The following is a 15,142-nucleotide window of genomic DNA, read 5'->3' as shown; positions in this document are numbered from 1 at the left end:
ACTCCCCAGCGTGCAGCAAAAAAAAAAAAAAAAAAAAAAAAAAGACAGGAAAGAAAGGTGGGTTACGGGAGAAAAGGCATTTAAAATTAAAAAGAGAAACTTTTCGGTAATTCTGTTTGAACTGGGGAGGACCCCCCCTTCACACAGGTTTTGAAGGGTCTCCATTGAAGGAAAACACATTTTTTTCATGATTTTTGGTGTCTCATTATGCAAGCAACCACCATTTTCCATTAATATCATGTTTAAATGGAAGGAAAATCCCTTTATTGATGATATTCCATGGATGTGAATTGATTGAAAGTGCTCCATTTTACAGCTCCTAAGGGTTAAAGACGGACAGACTCCAGCAGATCGTCGGACACTCGTGTCGAGAACGCCCAGAAGCAACTTCGTTAGAGCGAAAAGTTTCATTGACTTTGGTTTGTTGGAGTGCAACAATTATTTAGAATGCTCCACAGCGTGAGATTTGCTGACTTTGTTCTGGTTGTATGGAACAAAAATGAACCATTCAACTCAACAAGAAATATCACCTTTGGTTTATCAGAGTGGAATTTTATTTAGATTGCTTTGCTTCGCCTCCAGTCCCTCAGGCTGAATAGTCAAAAGGGTCAAAGCCAATCCGCCCCCACCGCGGATTCAAAGAGCGGCGGCAGCGAAAGGGCCACGTGGCTCTGGCCTGGACCGAAGCGGCGGTGTCAGGCGGTGGCTCCCGAAGCTCAGAGCAGCTCCAGCACAGGTACGACCCCGCTCGGTTGTGCCCAGCCCGGGCTCGCTGCGGCCGGAGGGGCCGCGCTGAGGGGAACGGGCCGGTTCTGGCGAGTTCCTTGCGCCGCTTCCCCCGTGTGCCCCTGGCCTGAGCTGGGCAGGGAGCGGCTGCCCGCGGTCTCCTCCTTGCCGCGGATCGCTGGGGACGAGCCGGTGCCGCAGCAGCGATGGCTCATCCCGGTGGCTCTCGGTAGCCCGGAGGTGGCTGCTCCGTGCCCGCCACAGGTTCGGCCGTGGCGCCCCGGGCTCGGCGCCGCTGCTCAGGCGGGAGGTGTCCCTGCCCGGCTCAGGGCTGGCACGGCATGAACTTGAACGAGCCTCAGAGCCCAGAGCGCTGCAGGCGCCGAGTGGAGGCACAAAGCGCCGCATCCTGCCTGCTTCGGGCTCTGGAGGCTCCTTGGCGCTGCCTTCTCGGCCAGGAGCCGCTTCCCGTTGCCGGGCAGGGACCCAAAGCGGCTGTGGCAGCGCTCGGTGTCCCCGGGCTGCGAGCAGCGGGGCAGGGAATGCGGGGACAATGCTGAGCAGCCCGGGGCTGCTGGTTCTTCCTCCCGGGCAGGCGGACTCCGAGGCGCAGCTGTCCTGTCCCCGCAGGCGGCAGCTCGCAGGCGTTGTCAGCGCCTGTCCCGGCACGGAGCTGGGCTGCAGCGGCTGCAGAGCCCGAGGGGCCGGGGCTGCGGGCACCGGAGAGCTCCCGCAGGCTGCGCTTGTCTCCGCAGGTGCTGCCGCAGCGTCCGGGCAGCGGGGACAGCGCGGGACTGAGCTGGCAGCGCCTTCCTGAGCCTCGGTGTCCCGCAGAGCCGGGACCAGCCGGGACCTTTCATCATGTCCCTTTCCGTGGGCCATCCCCGTGGGTGTTCAGCAGTTCCCGAGGCCGATCTCCTAAAGGCTTTTTCAGCACTTTCGATGTATCGGGAGCACAGGGCTGATTCTTTGAATCAGTATGATTCCGGCTGTGACGACTCTCTCCAGTCTCTGAATCGCTTTGATGAGCTTCTAAATTACCTCCTGCATCTCCAGGAGGGACCAGCAGCCGGGCTGACACACTTGCCTGGCACGCAAGAAACGACTCGTGAGCGTGCAGTGAGTGAAGATGCGGACAATGGAATCTGCAGCAGCGATGGCAGAGTGAGGGAGCCCCTGGATCCCCAGGCCACATCAGCAACCGGCCATGGGCACAGAAGCATCCTCAGAAGATTTCTGGGTGAGTGCAGGGCCACGCCTGTGGCCTCTAGGGAGGGCCAGTGTCACTGGCAAGGACAGGGCTGGCAGGTGTGTGGCTGTTTCCCGATGTCTGGAAGAGGCCTCGTGCTGCGCTCGGCCCCAGCAGTGGCTGGAAGCGGCAGCCGCAGCTGCCCCCAAGGCTGTGCAGCTCTCCTGCTGCAGCCTGTCCCCAGCCCGCTGTCCCTGGCTGTCCCCACAGCTGTGTCCCTGCCTGTGGCCAGGCTCTTGGCTCTCTGGCTGCCAGCTGAGGGAGGAGCAAACAGGCTGAGAGCTCCTCCTGTGCTCCCCGGCCATTGGGGCAGCAGCTTCGAGGGCCGGCTGTGCTTCTGGCAGCCAGCAGCTCTTTCCTGCTCCAGGCGAGTGGTTCAGCTGCCATCCTGGGGTTATCTTGGTGCTGATCCTGCTCCTGTTGCTGGTGCTGGCGTTGGCGGTGGCCTTGGCTGTGCAGTCAGGTAAGGGAGGGGCAGCAGCCTGGGCCCAGCCCCTCGGGGCAGAGCGGGGTCCCTGCTCCCTGCACAGGGCAATCCTCACACCTTCTCCTCTTCCCCCTGCAGCAACACAGGCTCCAGTTCTACCTGCGACTCCGCTGCTGATTTTGGGCTGTCCCCCTCGCTGGGTTGGATACAATGGACTCTGCTACTACTTCTCAAAGGATTACAGCACCTGGGATGAGGCTCAGGAGCGGTGCTCGGAGCTCGGGGCCTCCCTGGCCATTGTCAAGGATGAGGCAATGGTGAGTGAGGGGCTGCGGGCGCTGTGGGGTGGCTGAGGGGAGCCTGGGGGTGCTCCTGGGCCGGGCTGGGTGCTGGTGGGGCTGGGGCTGCAGCCCTGTGCCGGGGCCTTGCAGGGAAGGAGCCCCGGGGCCGTGTCCCCCCGAGGGCCCGGGGCAGCTCCCACTGCTCTCTCCTTGGCAGGATTTGCTCTTCCGCCTCGGCGGGAACGGCGATTACTGGGTGGGGCTGCGCAGATGGGGCGAGCACCTGCAGTGGGGGGACGGCAGCAGCTTCAGCTCCTCGTGAGTACCGGGGAGCCGGGCAGGGCATGGGGGGACAGGGGCACAACGTGTTCCCTGGGAACCAGCGCTGCCTCTGCTCCTCCCTGCAGGGTTCCTGTCCTGGGCAATTCCGAGTGTGTGTACCTGGCTGAGGAGAAATTCAGGAGTGTGATCTGCTCGAATCCGCACCCGTATCTCTGCAGCAAGCCCCGAGCTCCCCTGTAACAGGGGCTGGAGAAAGGAGCTTCTCCACGCTGGGCAGTCCCAGCTTCACCTCTCAGCCCAGCTCAGGGCTGGCCTTTCTCAGCTGCACCCTGTGCCTTGCACTTGCTCTCAGGGTCACCTCAGTGCCTGTTCATCCCCCCTGCCAGCGCTGGGCTGGCTGTTCAAAGGAAAAGTCTCTGCAATCCATCCTGCCAGCCGTGCTAGCTGGAGTGAGGGGATTGCCCTCAGTGCACAACAAGCTCTGGTTGAAGAATGGTCTCTCTCTCTGCCTGTGTCTCTGTCTGTCTATCTCTCTGTCTGTCTTTTTGTCTGTTGTGAAGGATCTAACTGCTCTGCTGGAGGAAAGCCAGGGTGGAGCAGGACAAGGAATACTCTCCCTGAGGGGGAAGCAGACACACGATGTGACTGTAACCCCCATCCCTTTGTGGTGCAGTGTGTGAAACAGAGAATTCTTCAGAGTGAGATCAGAGTGCAGGGATTCAATTAAAACTTTTAAACAGATTACTGTATATTAAGCCAGTCATATATGAAACAGAGATGTGAGCTTCTATTTTAAGTATGCATGTAAGTTGATATTTATATAATTTTTATTTGTATTATTCATATTACCTTTTTACTGCCTTAAGAATAAAAGACATAGAATTCAGCGTTAAAAAAAAGTTTTACTGAGAACTTAGAAACAAAAATAAATCTCAAAAACAAGTCTCAGTGAAAGGTTAAAAACCATATTTTAGACCAAAAAAAAAAAAAAAAAAAGAATAATGCTTGCATTTTTCTGATAGAACAGATAAGCTATATATGCAGATTCTATGTAAATGATTGTATTAAAAAATTAGAAATCTGAGAGTTTTAAAAGAAATGTTTCAGATTCGTGTTTTTAACTCACTGGATAATTTGTAAATAAATGAATGCATTGGTGAGAGACTCTCTCTCTTTCTCTCTTTCTCTCTCTCTTTCTCTCACCACCATCATCATCATCGAGAAGACAGGAGCTGTGGCTGCAACTTCATCCCTCTAGGGGCCTTGAACCAAAACTGCTTCTGCTTCTAATGGGGGCTTTACTTCTATTTGGGACTCTATACTGAAAGCTTTTAGTACTGACTTGAACACTTGGGACTCTGTGCCTTTTGAGAGTACTGTACCTTTAAAATAAAAAAATTTTTATAGCAACGCACTGCTGCTGTGCTCTTTGGAAGATTTAAACCCACAAACACCCCGACACTTTGAGCCTTTCCTGATGTGTTCCATTGCCTGCCCAGGGTGAGGAGGAGAGGGACAGAGAAGGTTTTGCTGGCACCGGGCACCTGGCCAGGCCCAGCCCACCCCAATCATCCCTGCAATAATTCACTCCTATCCCACCATTGCCCGGTCCCACAGCGGGTCTGGATTCACGGGCAGGTGCCTGGAGTGAGAGGAGGCAGCTGGTGCCAGGGGGTGAAATGTCTCTGCTGGGAGCTGGCAGGGAGAGGAGGAGGAGAAAGTGGTGCAGAGTAAAGGGGAGAGAAAGAGGGACAAGGCTGGAGCGGTGGAAAGGGGCGGGGATGGGCGTGGGGCAGGCGGGCATTTTGCTTTCCAGCTCTGAGGGAGGAAATGGAAAACTGTCAAATGCATCCAGGAAAAGAGGGGAGAAACAGCAGGTGCTGGATATCTCCGACAATTGGGATTGATTTCTGTGCCTGAGCTGCCAAGGCCGGCAGACTCCGAGCCCCGCCGGACGCCGCCAGCGCTGCGCTGTGTCTTGCCCTGCCCTGCCCTGGCTCAGCCCGCCTGGCCAGACGGCCCCTTGTCACTGCAAGAGCTGCACCGAGGGACAGCTGGGCTGCTGCTGCAATGGGATCGGGAGAATAAAACAAACAGAATCAAAAGCTGCACTGCCGGGTCTCCTCTGCCCGCTGTCACTAATGGAGCAGTGCCGAGCCACAACGGAGCGGCCGTGCTGGTTAAAAAGAGTCACGGGAAAGGATGGGAAATGTGAAGGGAATGAAATTCCTGGGGAGAGTATAAAATGGTCTATTTAACACTGCACCAGCAGTGGCTGCTGCCAAAGTATCACCAAAAAGAGCTGCACCAAGGGACCGTCAGCGCGGCAGAGGTGCTGAAAGAGCAGCGGGAAAGGCTGGGAGGAGTGACGGGAATGGAATAGAGAGAGACGCGTGTGAAATGTTCTCAAAGTGCTGCACCAGCTGTGGTCGCTGCCCCACGACTGAAGGAGCTGCAATGAGAGCCCAGGGGGTGGCGGGGCTGGGTAAAAAGTGGGACGGGAAGGGCTGGGAAGTGTGAAGGGAATAAAATAGAGAGAATGGTGTAAGATAAAATAATCAAAAAACCACACCAGGAATGGACACCGACTGCTGTCACTAAAAGGGGTGCACGGAGGGACAGTCAGGTTGGCCAGTTTGTACACTCAGAGACGTCCAGAATCATCATTACAGTGGGAAAAACTGGGGATGGCATCAGGTGTGACAGACATGAGAAAGATCACAAATTTCCCAGCTCCCTTACAGGGAGAGAAGTATCATCTAGGAACAGGAGCAAATTCACACATCATATGATATTTAAGTATGGCTGCTGTGATTATGCAGCATGGACGATAGCTGCATTAAACAAGAATATATTCCAAAACTGTAACTATTTCGCCCTTATAACTGCATGTAACTTTAATAAGCCTCACCAATTCAAAAAAGGGAAATAATATCTGAACTAACTTAGATTACCATCCCTGCAGCCATTGGCTCTCAGTACTCCTTTCCCCCACCAATCCACAAAGCCTTTACTGGAAATCTCTGCTTTCCTGATTCCTATCTGTGCCAGTGTTCCAGTGCCCCAGGTGATTTCTCTGAAGGAACTGAGCTTTCCCTTCACAGCAGCTTTGCTCTTCACTTCCCAGCCTCGAACCCTTGTGAATTCCATCTGGGAGCGTTGGCTGAAGGAGAGGCTCTATTCCCAGCAGAGATCCACACCTGACAGGAGTAACACAGCATGGGATGTTCTCCTGCCTGCACTAATCCCTTTGCTCCTCAGCTCCAGCTGGAGCCCAGAGCCCTGGCAGTGGTTAAGGACACACTTTGCCATGGCCTGGCCCCAGACAGGCTGATTCCTGGGCTGGCAGCACAGCGGGCACACATTCCTACACCTGCCCCTTGTTCCCATCCCGTTTCCAGAAGCTGTTCCCGTGTGTTACTGTAAGAACCCAGACCCAGGTGTGTGTGGGATTTGGAGGGACTCTTAGGGGGGAATGTTGGGGTGGTCTGTGGGATTTGGGTGGGGGGTTGAGGTGTGTGTGGGTGTCTCTGACATTCCCGTTTTTCCCTCTCATATGGGACTGAATGGCCCATTAACAGAAGATATCTCCCTGGAGCAAGGATGGGATGTGGAAGAGATAAAGAACACTTTCCCACCTGGTTTTTAACAGATGGTGATAGAATACACACTTTTGGTCACATCCTGTATTGAAACTCAAGATATTATCCACCCCTTGTTCTATCACCATCTGCATCATACCCAAATCAATATCCTCTTTAGACTCCACAGTGAAACCTTACACTCAGTTCTCACTTCAGATTAGGTTTCCCTGTGGTACACAATGGGTTTCTCCATCTCTCTGCATCACCCACCAAGTGGAACCAGGTCCCTGAGCAAAGGCAATCCCATAGCTGGGTTTGTCTTTGCCTGACATGGGACTAATCCAAACAGTCTTTCCTAAAATGCCTTTCATGTGTACCACAGGGACTTTATCTCCATGCACTGTGTGCAAGGGTTCAGACTGGGCAGGAGCAGCTCCACTGATGGACCCTGGGGTATTGAGCATCCAGGTGGCCTTTGCTGAGTTCATTTCCCAATAATTGAATGTCCCTCCACCAAGTGCCTCCAGGGCAGTCCTAAGTACTCTGTTGCACAGTTCAACTTTCCTGCAGCTGGTGCTGGTTCATGGAGGGAGGTGCTGCAGATGGGTTACTCTGTTTGGATTAAAGAATCCTTAAAATCAAGAGTTAGGAATTAGTAATCTGCCACTGTATCTTAAAGGGTACAGCGATGGGATAAGAAACATTGTTATTAGGGAAGAGGGAACAGGGAGGGTGTGTGACTGTGGGAGACAGGGTGAGGGGAAAAGCAGGGTGGGGCAGTGTCCTTGTTTGAAAAGACAAACGTGTGCTCGGGAAGAGCAGGGCCTTCCCTTGAAATGGGGCTAATAAATCCGTCCCTCTGAATTAGTATAGTTTTAGAATTAAAGGGCTCTCAGGCAAAAATACGGGGATAGGAATAACAGTTCTTTACTATTATATATATTTATATATATAAAAACATTAAAAAAAGGCAAACAAAACACTATGAACAGCCATGAAATTAACAAGAAACAGTTGTTAACAGGTATTTTGGTTGTGGGCACTTTCCCCTGAGGTGCAGTTGCTGTCCCAGCTGGCAGGGAGTGCCAGCAGCTCCCGGTGGCCAGGGGCAGATGTGCTGATCCCCCGTGGCTGCAGGGATGCTGGGGGTGATGGTGGCTGTGTCCCAGATGGGAAGGGTGGAGGAGAGACTCTGCTCACGGATCCTCAGAGTGCTGGGCCCGGTGCTCCAACAGGATGGTTGGAGCTGGCAGGCTGAAGCAGGAGAGTGTCCTGGCAGGGTGCAGGGCCCAGCACCAGAAGAGGCAGCCCCCAGTGTTGGGATGAGGGATTGAGGTTTTCCAGTGGCCTTCCTCCTCCCAGAGCCAAAAACGAGTGAGTCCCAGCAACTCCCAACAGAAACTCTGAAAAAAGAAACAGGGAGTCTCCTCCTTCCCCTGTCACAAGCCATCAGTGCTACTTAGCATGTATATGGGAAAAAATCCAGAGACAGTGAGAAAAGGAAAAAACAAATCCAACCCCCAATATTATCCACCCTGAATTTTTTCCCATACCAACACGCTACATCAAATTAAAACCTTTAAATTATATACATACATGCAGTTACAGATACAGGCACAGTATCAAAACAAGGTGTCCGTGGGGCATGCATCAGGTCTCTCCATCCTTTTGCATCACCCACCAGGTGCAACCTGGTCCCTGTGTGAGGACAACTCCACTGACAGGATTGTCTTTGCTGGAGGCAGAATTCACCCAAACAGTTTTTTCTAGCATACCTCTGATGTCTACCACTGGAACCTGATCTCCAGCTGGTGTTCCCAAGGGCTAGGATTGGGCAGGCCCTGCTTAGTTAGTGGAACCTCGAGTGTTCACAAACCATGTGGTCCTTGGTAGATAAATCTCCCAGTTCTTGAAAGTCTCCCCACCCAGTGCCCTCAAGGTGGTTTTAATCAGGCCATTGAACATTGAGTTCAACTTCCCCAGCCCCTGGTGCATGGTAGGGAATGTGGTACATCCACTCAATGCTGTGTTCCCTAGACAGGGTGTTTATACAGTTATTCTTGAAATGAGCCCCATTTTCTCCTTTGATTCTCTCAGGGGTGCCATGTCTCCAGAGCACTTGCTTTTCCAGTTCCAGGATGGTGTTCTGAGCAGAGGGGTGAGGCACAGGGAAGGTCTCCAACCATCCCGTGGTGGCTTCCACCATGGTCAGCACGTAGCGCTTGCCTTGGTGGGTTTGGGGCAGTGTGGCCTGCACTGTGCTGCCAGAGGAATGAGAAAAATGCATTGGCAGTGTCAGTGGTGGCACCTTGCTGCCTTGGACTCCAGCTCGTGCAGAGTTCCAGCGTGTCCGGCACGGCAGCGCTCAGCGCTGGAGTCACTTCATTCACGGCAGGATAGTCCACAGTCAGTCTCCATTCTCCACCAGACTCGTGCACAGCCCAGATGGGGCTGTTGAAGGGTGAGTGGGTTTTGCTGAGCACCCCTTGGCTCTCCAGCTCTCGGATCATCTTGTGGATGGGGATCACAGCATCTCCATCTGTCCGGTACTGCCGGCGGTGCCTGGCAAGGTGGCAATTGGCACCTGTTGCTCTGTCACCTTCAGGAGTCCCACTGCAGATGGGTTTTCTGATAGTCCAGGCAAGGTGTTCAACTGCTTAATGCCCTCTGCCTCTACAGCAGCTATTCCAAGAGCCCACCTGAGTCCCTTTGGGTCTTTGTAGTAGCCATTCCTGAGGAAGTCTATGCCTAGAATACATGGAGCCCCTGGGCCAGTCACAATTGGATGTTTCTGCCACTCCTTCCCAGTCAGGCTCACCTCAGCCTCCAGTAGAGTAATTTCCTGCAATTTCCCCCAGCACCTCGGCTATGGAAACAGGTTCTGGCCCCACATGCCCCTGTGTCATTAGCTGACCCTGTGCACCAGTATCAGCTAAGGCCTCATGTTTTTGTGGCTCTCATGTGCCAGACCATTGGATCCACACTGTCCAAAAGACCCAGTTTTCCTGTGCCTCTCCCTGGCTAGAGGCAGGGCCCCTCTAGCCCTGGTTATCATTTCTTTCCTGGCCATACATGGTTGCTGCAGGCACTGTGATGGTGAGATGCCACAACCCCCAGGAAGCGTCTCCAGTAGGAAAGAGTCACTTTGGTGGCACAGGGTCACTCAGGGGTAAGAAAACACACGCTCTGGAGAACACCGGCAAGGAACAAAGGAGAGGCAAGAAGGATATTTGTATGGGGTTCCACAGGGCAGGTTTATTCCAAACAAAAGCAAAGGGTCCAGGGTCAAAGACTGGAATCAATCCAGGCTCCAGGTTTCAATATGGGGAACAAGGGGGCAGAGCTGAGCATCAGGGCCAATGGGCTGAGGGCTCAGGGATGGTGTGAGGGCAGGCATAGAGAACCCATAGGGTAAATGGAGGTGGGACACTGCAGGAAAATGGTGCCAATGGGAAAGCAGGAAAGGGAGAACATCTAGGGAACATAAATATAAGGGGAAAAGAGGTGGGGAGGAAAGTGGTCCAACCTGGGAAACGGAACTGGGGTGTATTAACATAAAAATGCAAAGAGCTGTGGGGAAGAAGTCATTCTTCTCCGTGGCCTTAGTGTCCTCTCACAACTAAGGGAAGAAAGAGACCAGGGTTTTCCTCCAGGGCATAGAAACTACTGCCTCTTGGGCAGGCTCTAGGGCTCCCAGAGAGGAGAACACTCAGATCCTCTGCAGCAGACAGATGGACATACATAGAAACCATTCTTCACTCAGGTGCCTGACTGCGAGCCCCGGGCTGGGGCACAACCCACCGTGGGTCGCACCTGTGCTGAAGGAGCCTCCAAGCTCCAGGTGCCACCACATGGAAGGAATGCAGGTGCTGCTGGAGTTACCGTGGGACAGGAACGGGCCCCACGGCAGCGTCACTCTGCCAGGGGCTGCGAGGAGAGGGAGAGGGAGCGCTGGGAATGCGGCACAAGGAGAGAGGGGGAGAGGGAGACAGAGACAATTACATCGCACCTGTCCTGAAAAAAATGCAGGAAGAAAAAGTACCAGATGCCACAGAAAGTATTGAGGAACAGCAGCCCCCGGGGATGTTGCTGGTTGCTTCTGGGGGCTCTCGGCAGGCGGGCTGAGCCAGGGCAGGGCAGGGCAAGACACAGCGCAGCGCTGGCGGCGTCCGGCGGGGCTCGGAGTCTGCCGGCCTTGGCAGCTCAGGCACGGAAATCAATCCCAATTGTCGGCGATATCCAGCACCTGCTGTTTCTCCCCACTTTTCCTGCATGGATTGGACAGTTCTTTTTTTCCTCCCATAAAGCTGGAAAGCAAAATGCCGCCTGCCCCATGCCCATCCCCGCCCCTTTCCACCGCTCCAGCCTTGTCCCTCTTTCTCTCCCCTTTACTCTGCACCACTTTCTCCTCCTCCTCTCCCTGCCAGCTCCCAGCAAAGACATTTCACCCCCTGGCACCAGCTGCCTCCTCTCACTCCAGGCACCTGCCCGTGAATCCAGACCCGCTGTGGGACCGGGCAATGGTGGGATAGGAGTGAATTATTGCAGGGATGATTGGGGTGGGCTGGGCCTGGCCAGGTGCCTGGTGCCAGCAAAACCTTCTCTGTCCCTCTCCTCCTCACCCTGGGCAGGAAACAGAACACATCAGGAAAGGCTCAAAGTGTCGGGGTGTTTGTGGGTTTAAATCTTCCAAAGAGCTCAGCAGCTGTTGCTATTAAAAGTTGTTTATTTTAAAGTCACAGCAGTCTCAAAAGGCACAGAGTCCCAAGTGTTCGAGTCAGTACTAAAAGCTTTCAGCATAGAGTCCCAATAGAAGTAAAGCCCTCATTAGAAGCAGAAGCAGTTCTGGTTCAAGGCCCCGAGAGGGACGAAGTTGCAGCCGCAGCTCCTGTCTTCTTCTGGGTGATGATGATGGTGGTGAGAGAAGAGAAAGAGAGAGAGTCTCTCCCCAATGCATTGATTTATTTACAAATTATCCAGTGAGTTAAAAACACAAATCTGAAACCTTTCTTTTAAAACTATCAGAATTCCAATTTTTTAATACAATCGTTTACATAGAATCTGCATATACAGCTTATCTGTTCTATCAGAAAAATGTAAACATTATTCTTACTTTTTCTTTTTTGGTCTAAAATATGGTTTTTGACCTCTCACTGAGACTTGTTGTTGAGATTTATTTTTGTTTCTGAGCTCTCGCTAAAACTTCTTTCTAACTTTAAATTCTATGTCTTTTATTCTTAAGGCAGTAAAAAGGTACCTAATATATAAAAATACAAATAATAATAATATAAATATAAAGTTACATGCATACTTAAAATAGAAGCTTACATCTCTTTTTCATATATGACTGGCTTAATATACATTAATCTGTTCAAAGGTTTTAATTGAATCCCTGCACTCTGATCTCTCTCTGAAAAATTCTCTATTTCACACACTGCAACACAAAGGGATGGGGGTTACAGTCACATCGTGTGTCTGCTTCCCCCTCAGGGAGAGTATTCCTTGTCCTGCTCCACCCTGGCTTTCCTCCCACAGCAGAGCAGTTAGATCCTTCACAACAGACAAAAAGACAGACAGAGAGATAGACAGACAGAGACACAGCCAGAGAGAGAGACCATTTTTCAACCAGAGCTTGTTGTGCAGTGAGGGCAATCCCCTCACTCCAGCTAGCACGGCTGGCAGGATGGATTGCAGAGACTTTTCCTTTGAACAGCCAGCCCAGCGCTGGCAGGGGGATGAACAGGCACTGAGGTGGCCCTGAGAGCAAGTGCAAGGCACAGGGTGCAGCTGAGAAAGGACAGCCCTGAGCTGGGCTGAGAGGTGAAGCTGGGACTGCCCAGCGTGGAGAAGCTCCTTTCTCCAGCCCCTGTTACAGGGGAGCTCGGGGCTTGCTGCAGAGATACGGCTGCGGATTCGAGCAGATCACACTCCTGAATTTCTCCTCAGCCAGGTACACACACTCGGAATTGCCCAGGACAGGAACCCTGCAGGGAGGAGCAGAGGCAGCGCTGGTTCCCAGGGAACACGTTGTGCCCCTGTCCCCCCATGCCCTGCCCGGCTCCCCGGTACTCACGAGGAGCTGAAGCTGCTGCCGTCCCCCCACTGCAGGTGCTCGCCCCATCTGCGCAGCCCCACCCAGTAATCGCCGTTCCCGCCGAGGCGGAAGAGCAAATCCTGCCAAGGAGAGAGCAGTGGGAGCTGCCCCGGGCCCTCGGGGGGACACGGCCCCGGGGCTCCTTCCCTGCAAGGCCCCGGCACAGGGCTGCAGCCCCAGCCCCACCAGCACCCAGCCCGGCCCAGGAGCACCCCCAGGCTCCCCTCAGCCACCCCACAGCGCCCGCAGCCCCTCACTCACCATTGCCTCATCCTTGACAATGGCCAGGGAGGCCCCGAGCTCGGAGCACTGCTCTTGAGCCTGATCCCAGGTGCTGTAATCCTTTGAGAAGTAGTAGCAGACTCCATTGTAACCAATCCAGCCATGGGGACAGCCCAGAACCACGGGAGTAGTCGCAGTCGGAACTGGAGCCTGCGGTGCTGCAGGGGGAAGAGGAGAAGGTGTGAGGATTGCCCTGTGCAGGGAGCAGGGACCCCGCTCTGCCCCGAGGGGCTGGGCCCAGGCTGCTGCCCCTCCCTTACCTGACTGCACAGCCAAGGCCACCGCCAACGCCAGCACCAGCACCAGGAGCAGGATCAGCACCAAGATGACCCCAGGATGGCAGCTGAACCTCTTGCCTGGAGCAGGAAAGAGCTGCTGGCTGCCAGAAGCACAGCCGGCCCTCGAAGCTGCTGCCCCAATGGCCGGGGAGCACAGGAGGAGCTCTCAGCCTGTTTGCTCCTCCCTCAGCTGGCAGCCAGAGAGCCAAGAGCCTGGCCACAGGCAGGGACACAGCTGTGGGGACAGCCAGGGACAGCGGGCTGGGGACAGGCTGCAGCAGGAGAGCTGCACAGCCTTGGGGGCAGCTGCGGCTGCCGCTTCCAGCCACTGCTGGGGCCGAGCGCAGCACGAGGCCTCTTCCACACATCGGGAAACAGCCACACACCTGCCAGCCCTGTCCTTGCCAGTGACACTGGCCCTCCCTAGAGGCCACAGGCGTGGCCCTGCACTCACCCGCCAATCTTCTGAGGAGGATTCTGTGCCCATGGCCGGTTGCTGATGTGCCCTGGGGATCCAGGGGCTCCCTCACTCTGCCATCGCTGCTGCAGATTCCATTCTCCACAGCCTCACTCACTGCATGCTCCCAAGTTGTTTCTTGCGTGCCAGGCAAGTGAGTCAGCCCGGCTGTTCGTTCCTCCTGGAGATGCAGGAGCTCCTTCAGAGGCCCATGGATGGAGCAGATTTCTCTCTGCTCCAGCTCACAGCCGGCATCTCTCTGCTTGAAACAAACAGCCCCGTGCTCCCGACACATCAGGAGTGCCGAAAAAGCCTTTCGGAGATCGGCCTCAGAAACAGCTGTACACCCACGGGGATGGCCCATGGAAAGGGACATGATGACAGATCCCTGCCCTGCGGGACACCGAGGCTCAGGAAGGCGCTGCCAGCTCAGTCCCGCGCTGTCCCCGCTGCCCGGACGCTGCGGCAGCACCTGCGGAGACAAGCGCAGCCTGCGGGAGCTCTCCGGTGCCCGCAGCCCCGGCCCCTCGGGCTCTGCAGCCGCTGCAGCCCAGCTCCGTGCCGGGACAGGCGCTGACAACGCCTGCGAGCTGCCGCCTGCGGGGACAGGACAGCTGCGCCTCGGAGTCCGCCTGCCCGGGAGGAAGAACCAGCAGCCCCGGGCTGCTCAGCATTGTCCCCGCATTCCCTGCCCCGCTGCTCGCAGCCCGGGGACACCGAGCGCTGCCACAGCCGCTTTGGGTCCCTGCCCGGCAACGGGAAGCGGCTCCTGGCCGAGAAGGCGGCGCCAAGGAGCCTCCAGAGCCCGAAGCAGGCAGGATGCGGCGCTTTGTGCCTCCACTCGGCGCCTGCAGCTCTTTGGGCTCTGAGGCTCGTTCAAGTTCATGCCGTGCCAGCCCTGAGCCGGGCAGGGACACCTCCTGCCTGAGCAGCGGCGCCGAGCCCGGGGCGCCACGGCCGAACCTGTGGCGGGCACGGAGCAGCCACCTCCGGGCTACCGAGAGCCACCGGGATGAGCCATCGCTGCTGCGGCACCGGCTCGTCCCCAGCGATCCGCGGCAAGGAGGAGACCGCGGGCAGCCGCTCCCTGCCCAGCTCAGGCCAGGGGCACACGGGGGAAGGGGCGCAAGGAACTCGCCAGAACCGGCCCGTTCCCCTCAGCGCGGCCCCTCCGGCCGCAGCGAGCCCGGGCTGGGCACAACCGAGCGGGGTCGTACCTGTGCTGGAGCCGCTCCCAGCTCCGGGGCCGCTGCACGACCGGACCGGCACCAACGCGCCCGCCCGACACTGTCGATTCTGTCCCTATCGGACCCACTGGGCGCTGCTACTGCCGCCGCCTCCTTTAACGCCGAGGTGGGGGCGGGGCGGCTTTTGATGATTCAGCGTGCCGGGCGGGCGAGCTCGGGGAATTCCGGGGAAAGCCATTCTGGTCTTAGTGCCTCTGCTGCCAGATCCTGCGGAATGCTGTGAGGGGTCGCCCTG

At 55.5% G+C, this 15,142-nt stretch overlaps 2 protein-coding genes across 2 annotated transcripts; one reads left to right on the top strand and one right to left on the bottom strand.

Moving 5' to 3' along the window:
* The first annotated feature begins 1,587 nt into the window (after positions 1-1,587).
* Positions 1,588-4,369, top strand: LOC130255175 (C-type lectin domain family 2 member D-like). Its single transcript, XM_056495579.1, has 5 exons — positions 1,588-1,966; positions 2,343-2,438; positions 2,541-2,719; positions 2,901-3,001; positions 3,091-4,369. Exons 1-5 carry the CDS (start codon positions 1,588-1,590, stop codon positions 3,203-3,205), a joined length of 870 nt encoding a protein of 289 aa, XP_056351554.1. The 3' UTR covers positions 3,206-4,369.
* Positions 4,370-11,496: 7,127 nt separating this feature from the next.
* On the bottom strand, positions 11,497-14,925 carry LOC130255178 (early activation antigen CD69-like). The gene is made up of 6 exons (XM_056495583.1): positions 14,878-14,925; positions 13,658-14,132; positions 13,186-13,281; positions 12,905-13,083; positions 12,623-12,723; positions 11,497-12,533 (listed from the first exon to the last, which is right to left on the bottom strand). The coding sequence occupies exons 2-6, from the start codon at positions 14,034-14,036 to the stop codon at positions 12,419-12,421; spliced, it is 870 nt and encodes a 289-aa protein (XP_056351558.1). The 5' UTR covers positions 14,037-14,132; positions 14,878-14,925; the 3' UTR covers positions 11,497-12,418.
* Between the last annotated feature and the right edge of the window lie 217 nt (positions 14,926-15,142).

This window comes from Oenanthe melanoleuca, chromosome 6, assembly GCF_029582105.1.
Source record: "Oenanthe melanoleuca isolate GR-GAL-2019-014 chromosome 6, OMel1.0, whole genome shotgun sequence".
NCBI classification, from domain to species: domain Eukaryota; kingdom Metazoa; phylum Chordata; class Aves; order Passeriformes; family Muscicapidae; genus Oenanthe; species Oenanthe melanoleuca.
The sequence above is the reverse complement of the archived record's forward strand: the minus strand, read 5'-3'. Positions and strand labels throughout refer to the sequence as shown.

Excerpts from the sequence above, each read along its gene's own strand:
- LOC130255175 (XM_056495579.1), top strand. The coding sequence starts at position 1,588 with ATGTCCCTTTCCGTGGGCCATCCCCGTGGGTGTTCAGCAGTTCCCGAG. Across the intron at positions 2,439-2,540 it reads GGCCTTGGCTGTGCAGTCAG|CAACACAGGCTCCAGTTCTA; the intron begins GTAAGGGAGGGG and ends TTCCCCCTGCAG. Across the intron at positions 3,002-3,090 it reads GGCAGCAGCTTCAGCTCCTC|GGTTCCTGTCCTGGGCAATT; the intron begins GTGAGTACCGGG and ends TCCTCCCTGCAG.
- LOC130255178 (XM_056495583.1), bottom strand. The coding sequence starts at position 14,036 with ATGTCCCTTTCCATGGGCCATCCCCGTGGGTGTACAGCTGTTTCTGAG. Across the intron at positions 13,282-13,657 it reads CCTCCTCAGAAGATTGGCGG|GCAAGAGGTTCAGCTGCCAT; the intron begins GTGAGTGCAGGG and ends TTCCTGCTCCAG. Across the intron at positions 12,724-12,904 it reads TTGTCAAGGATGAGGCAATG|GATTTGCTCTTCCGCCTCGG; the intron begins GTGAGTGAGGGG and ends TCTCCTTGGCAG.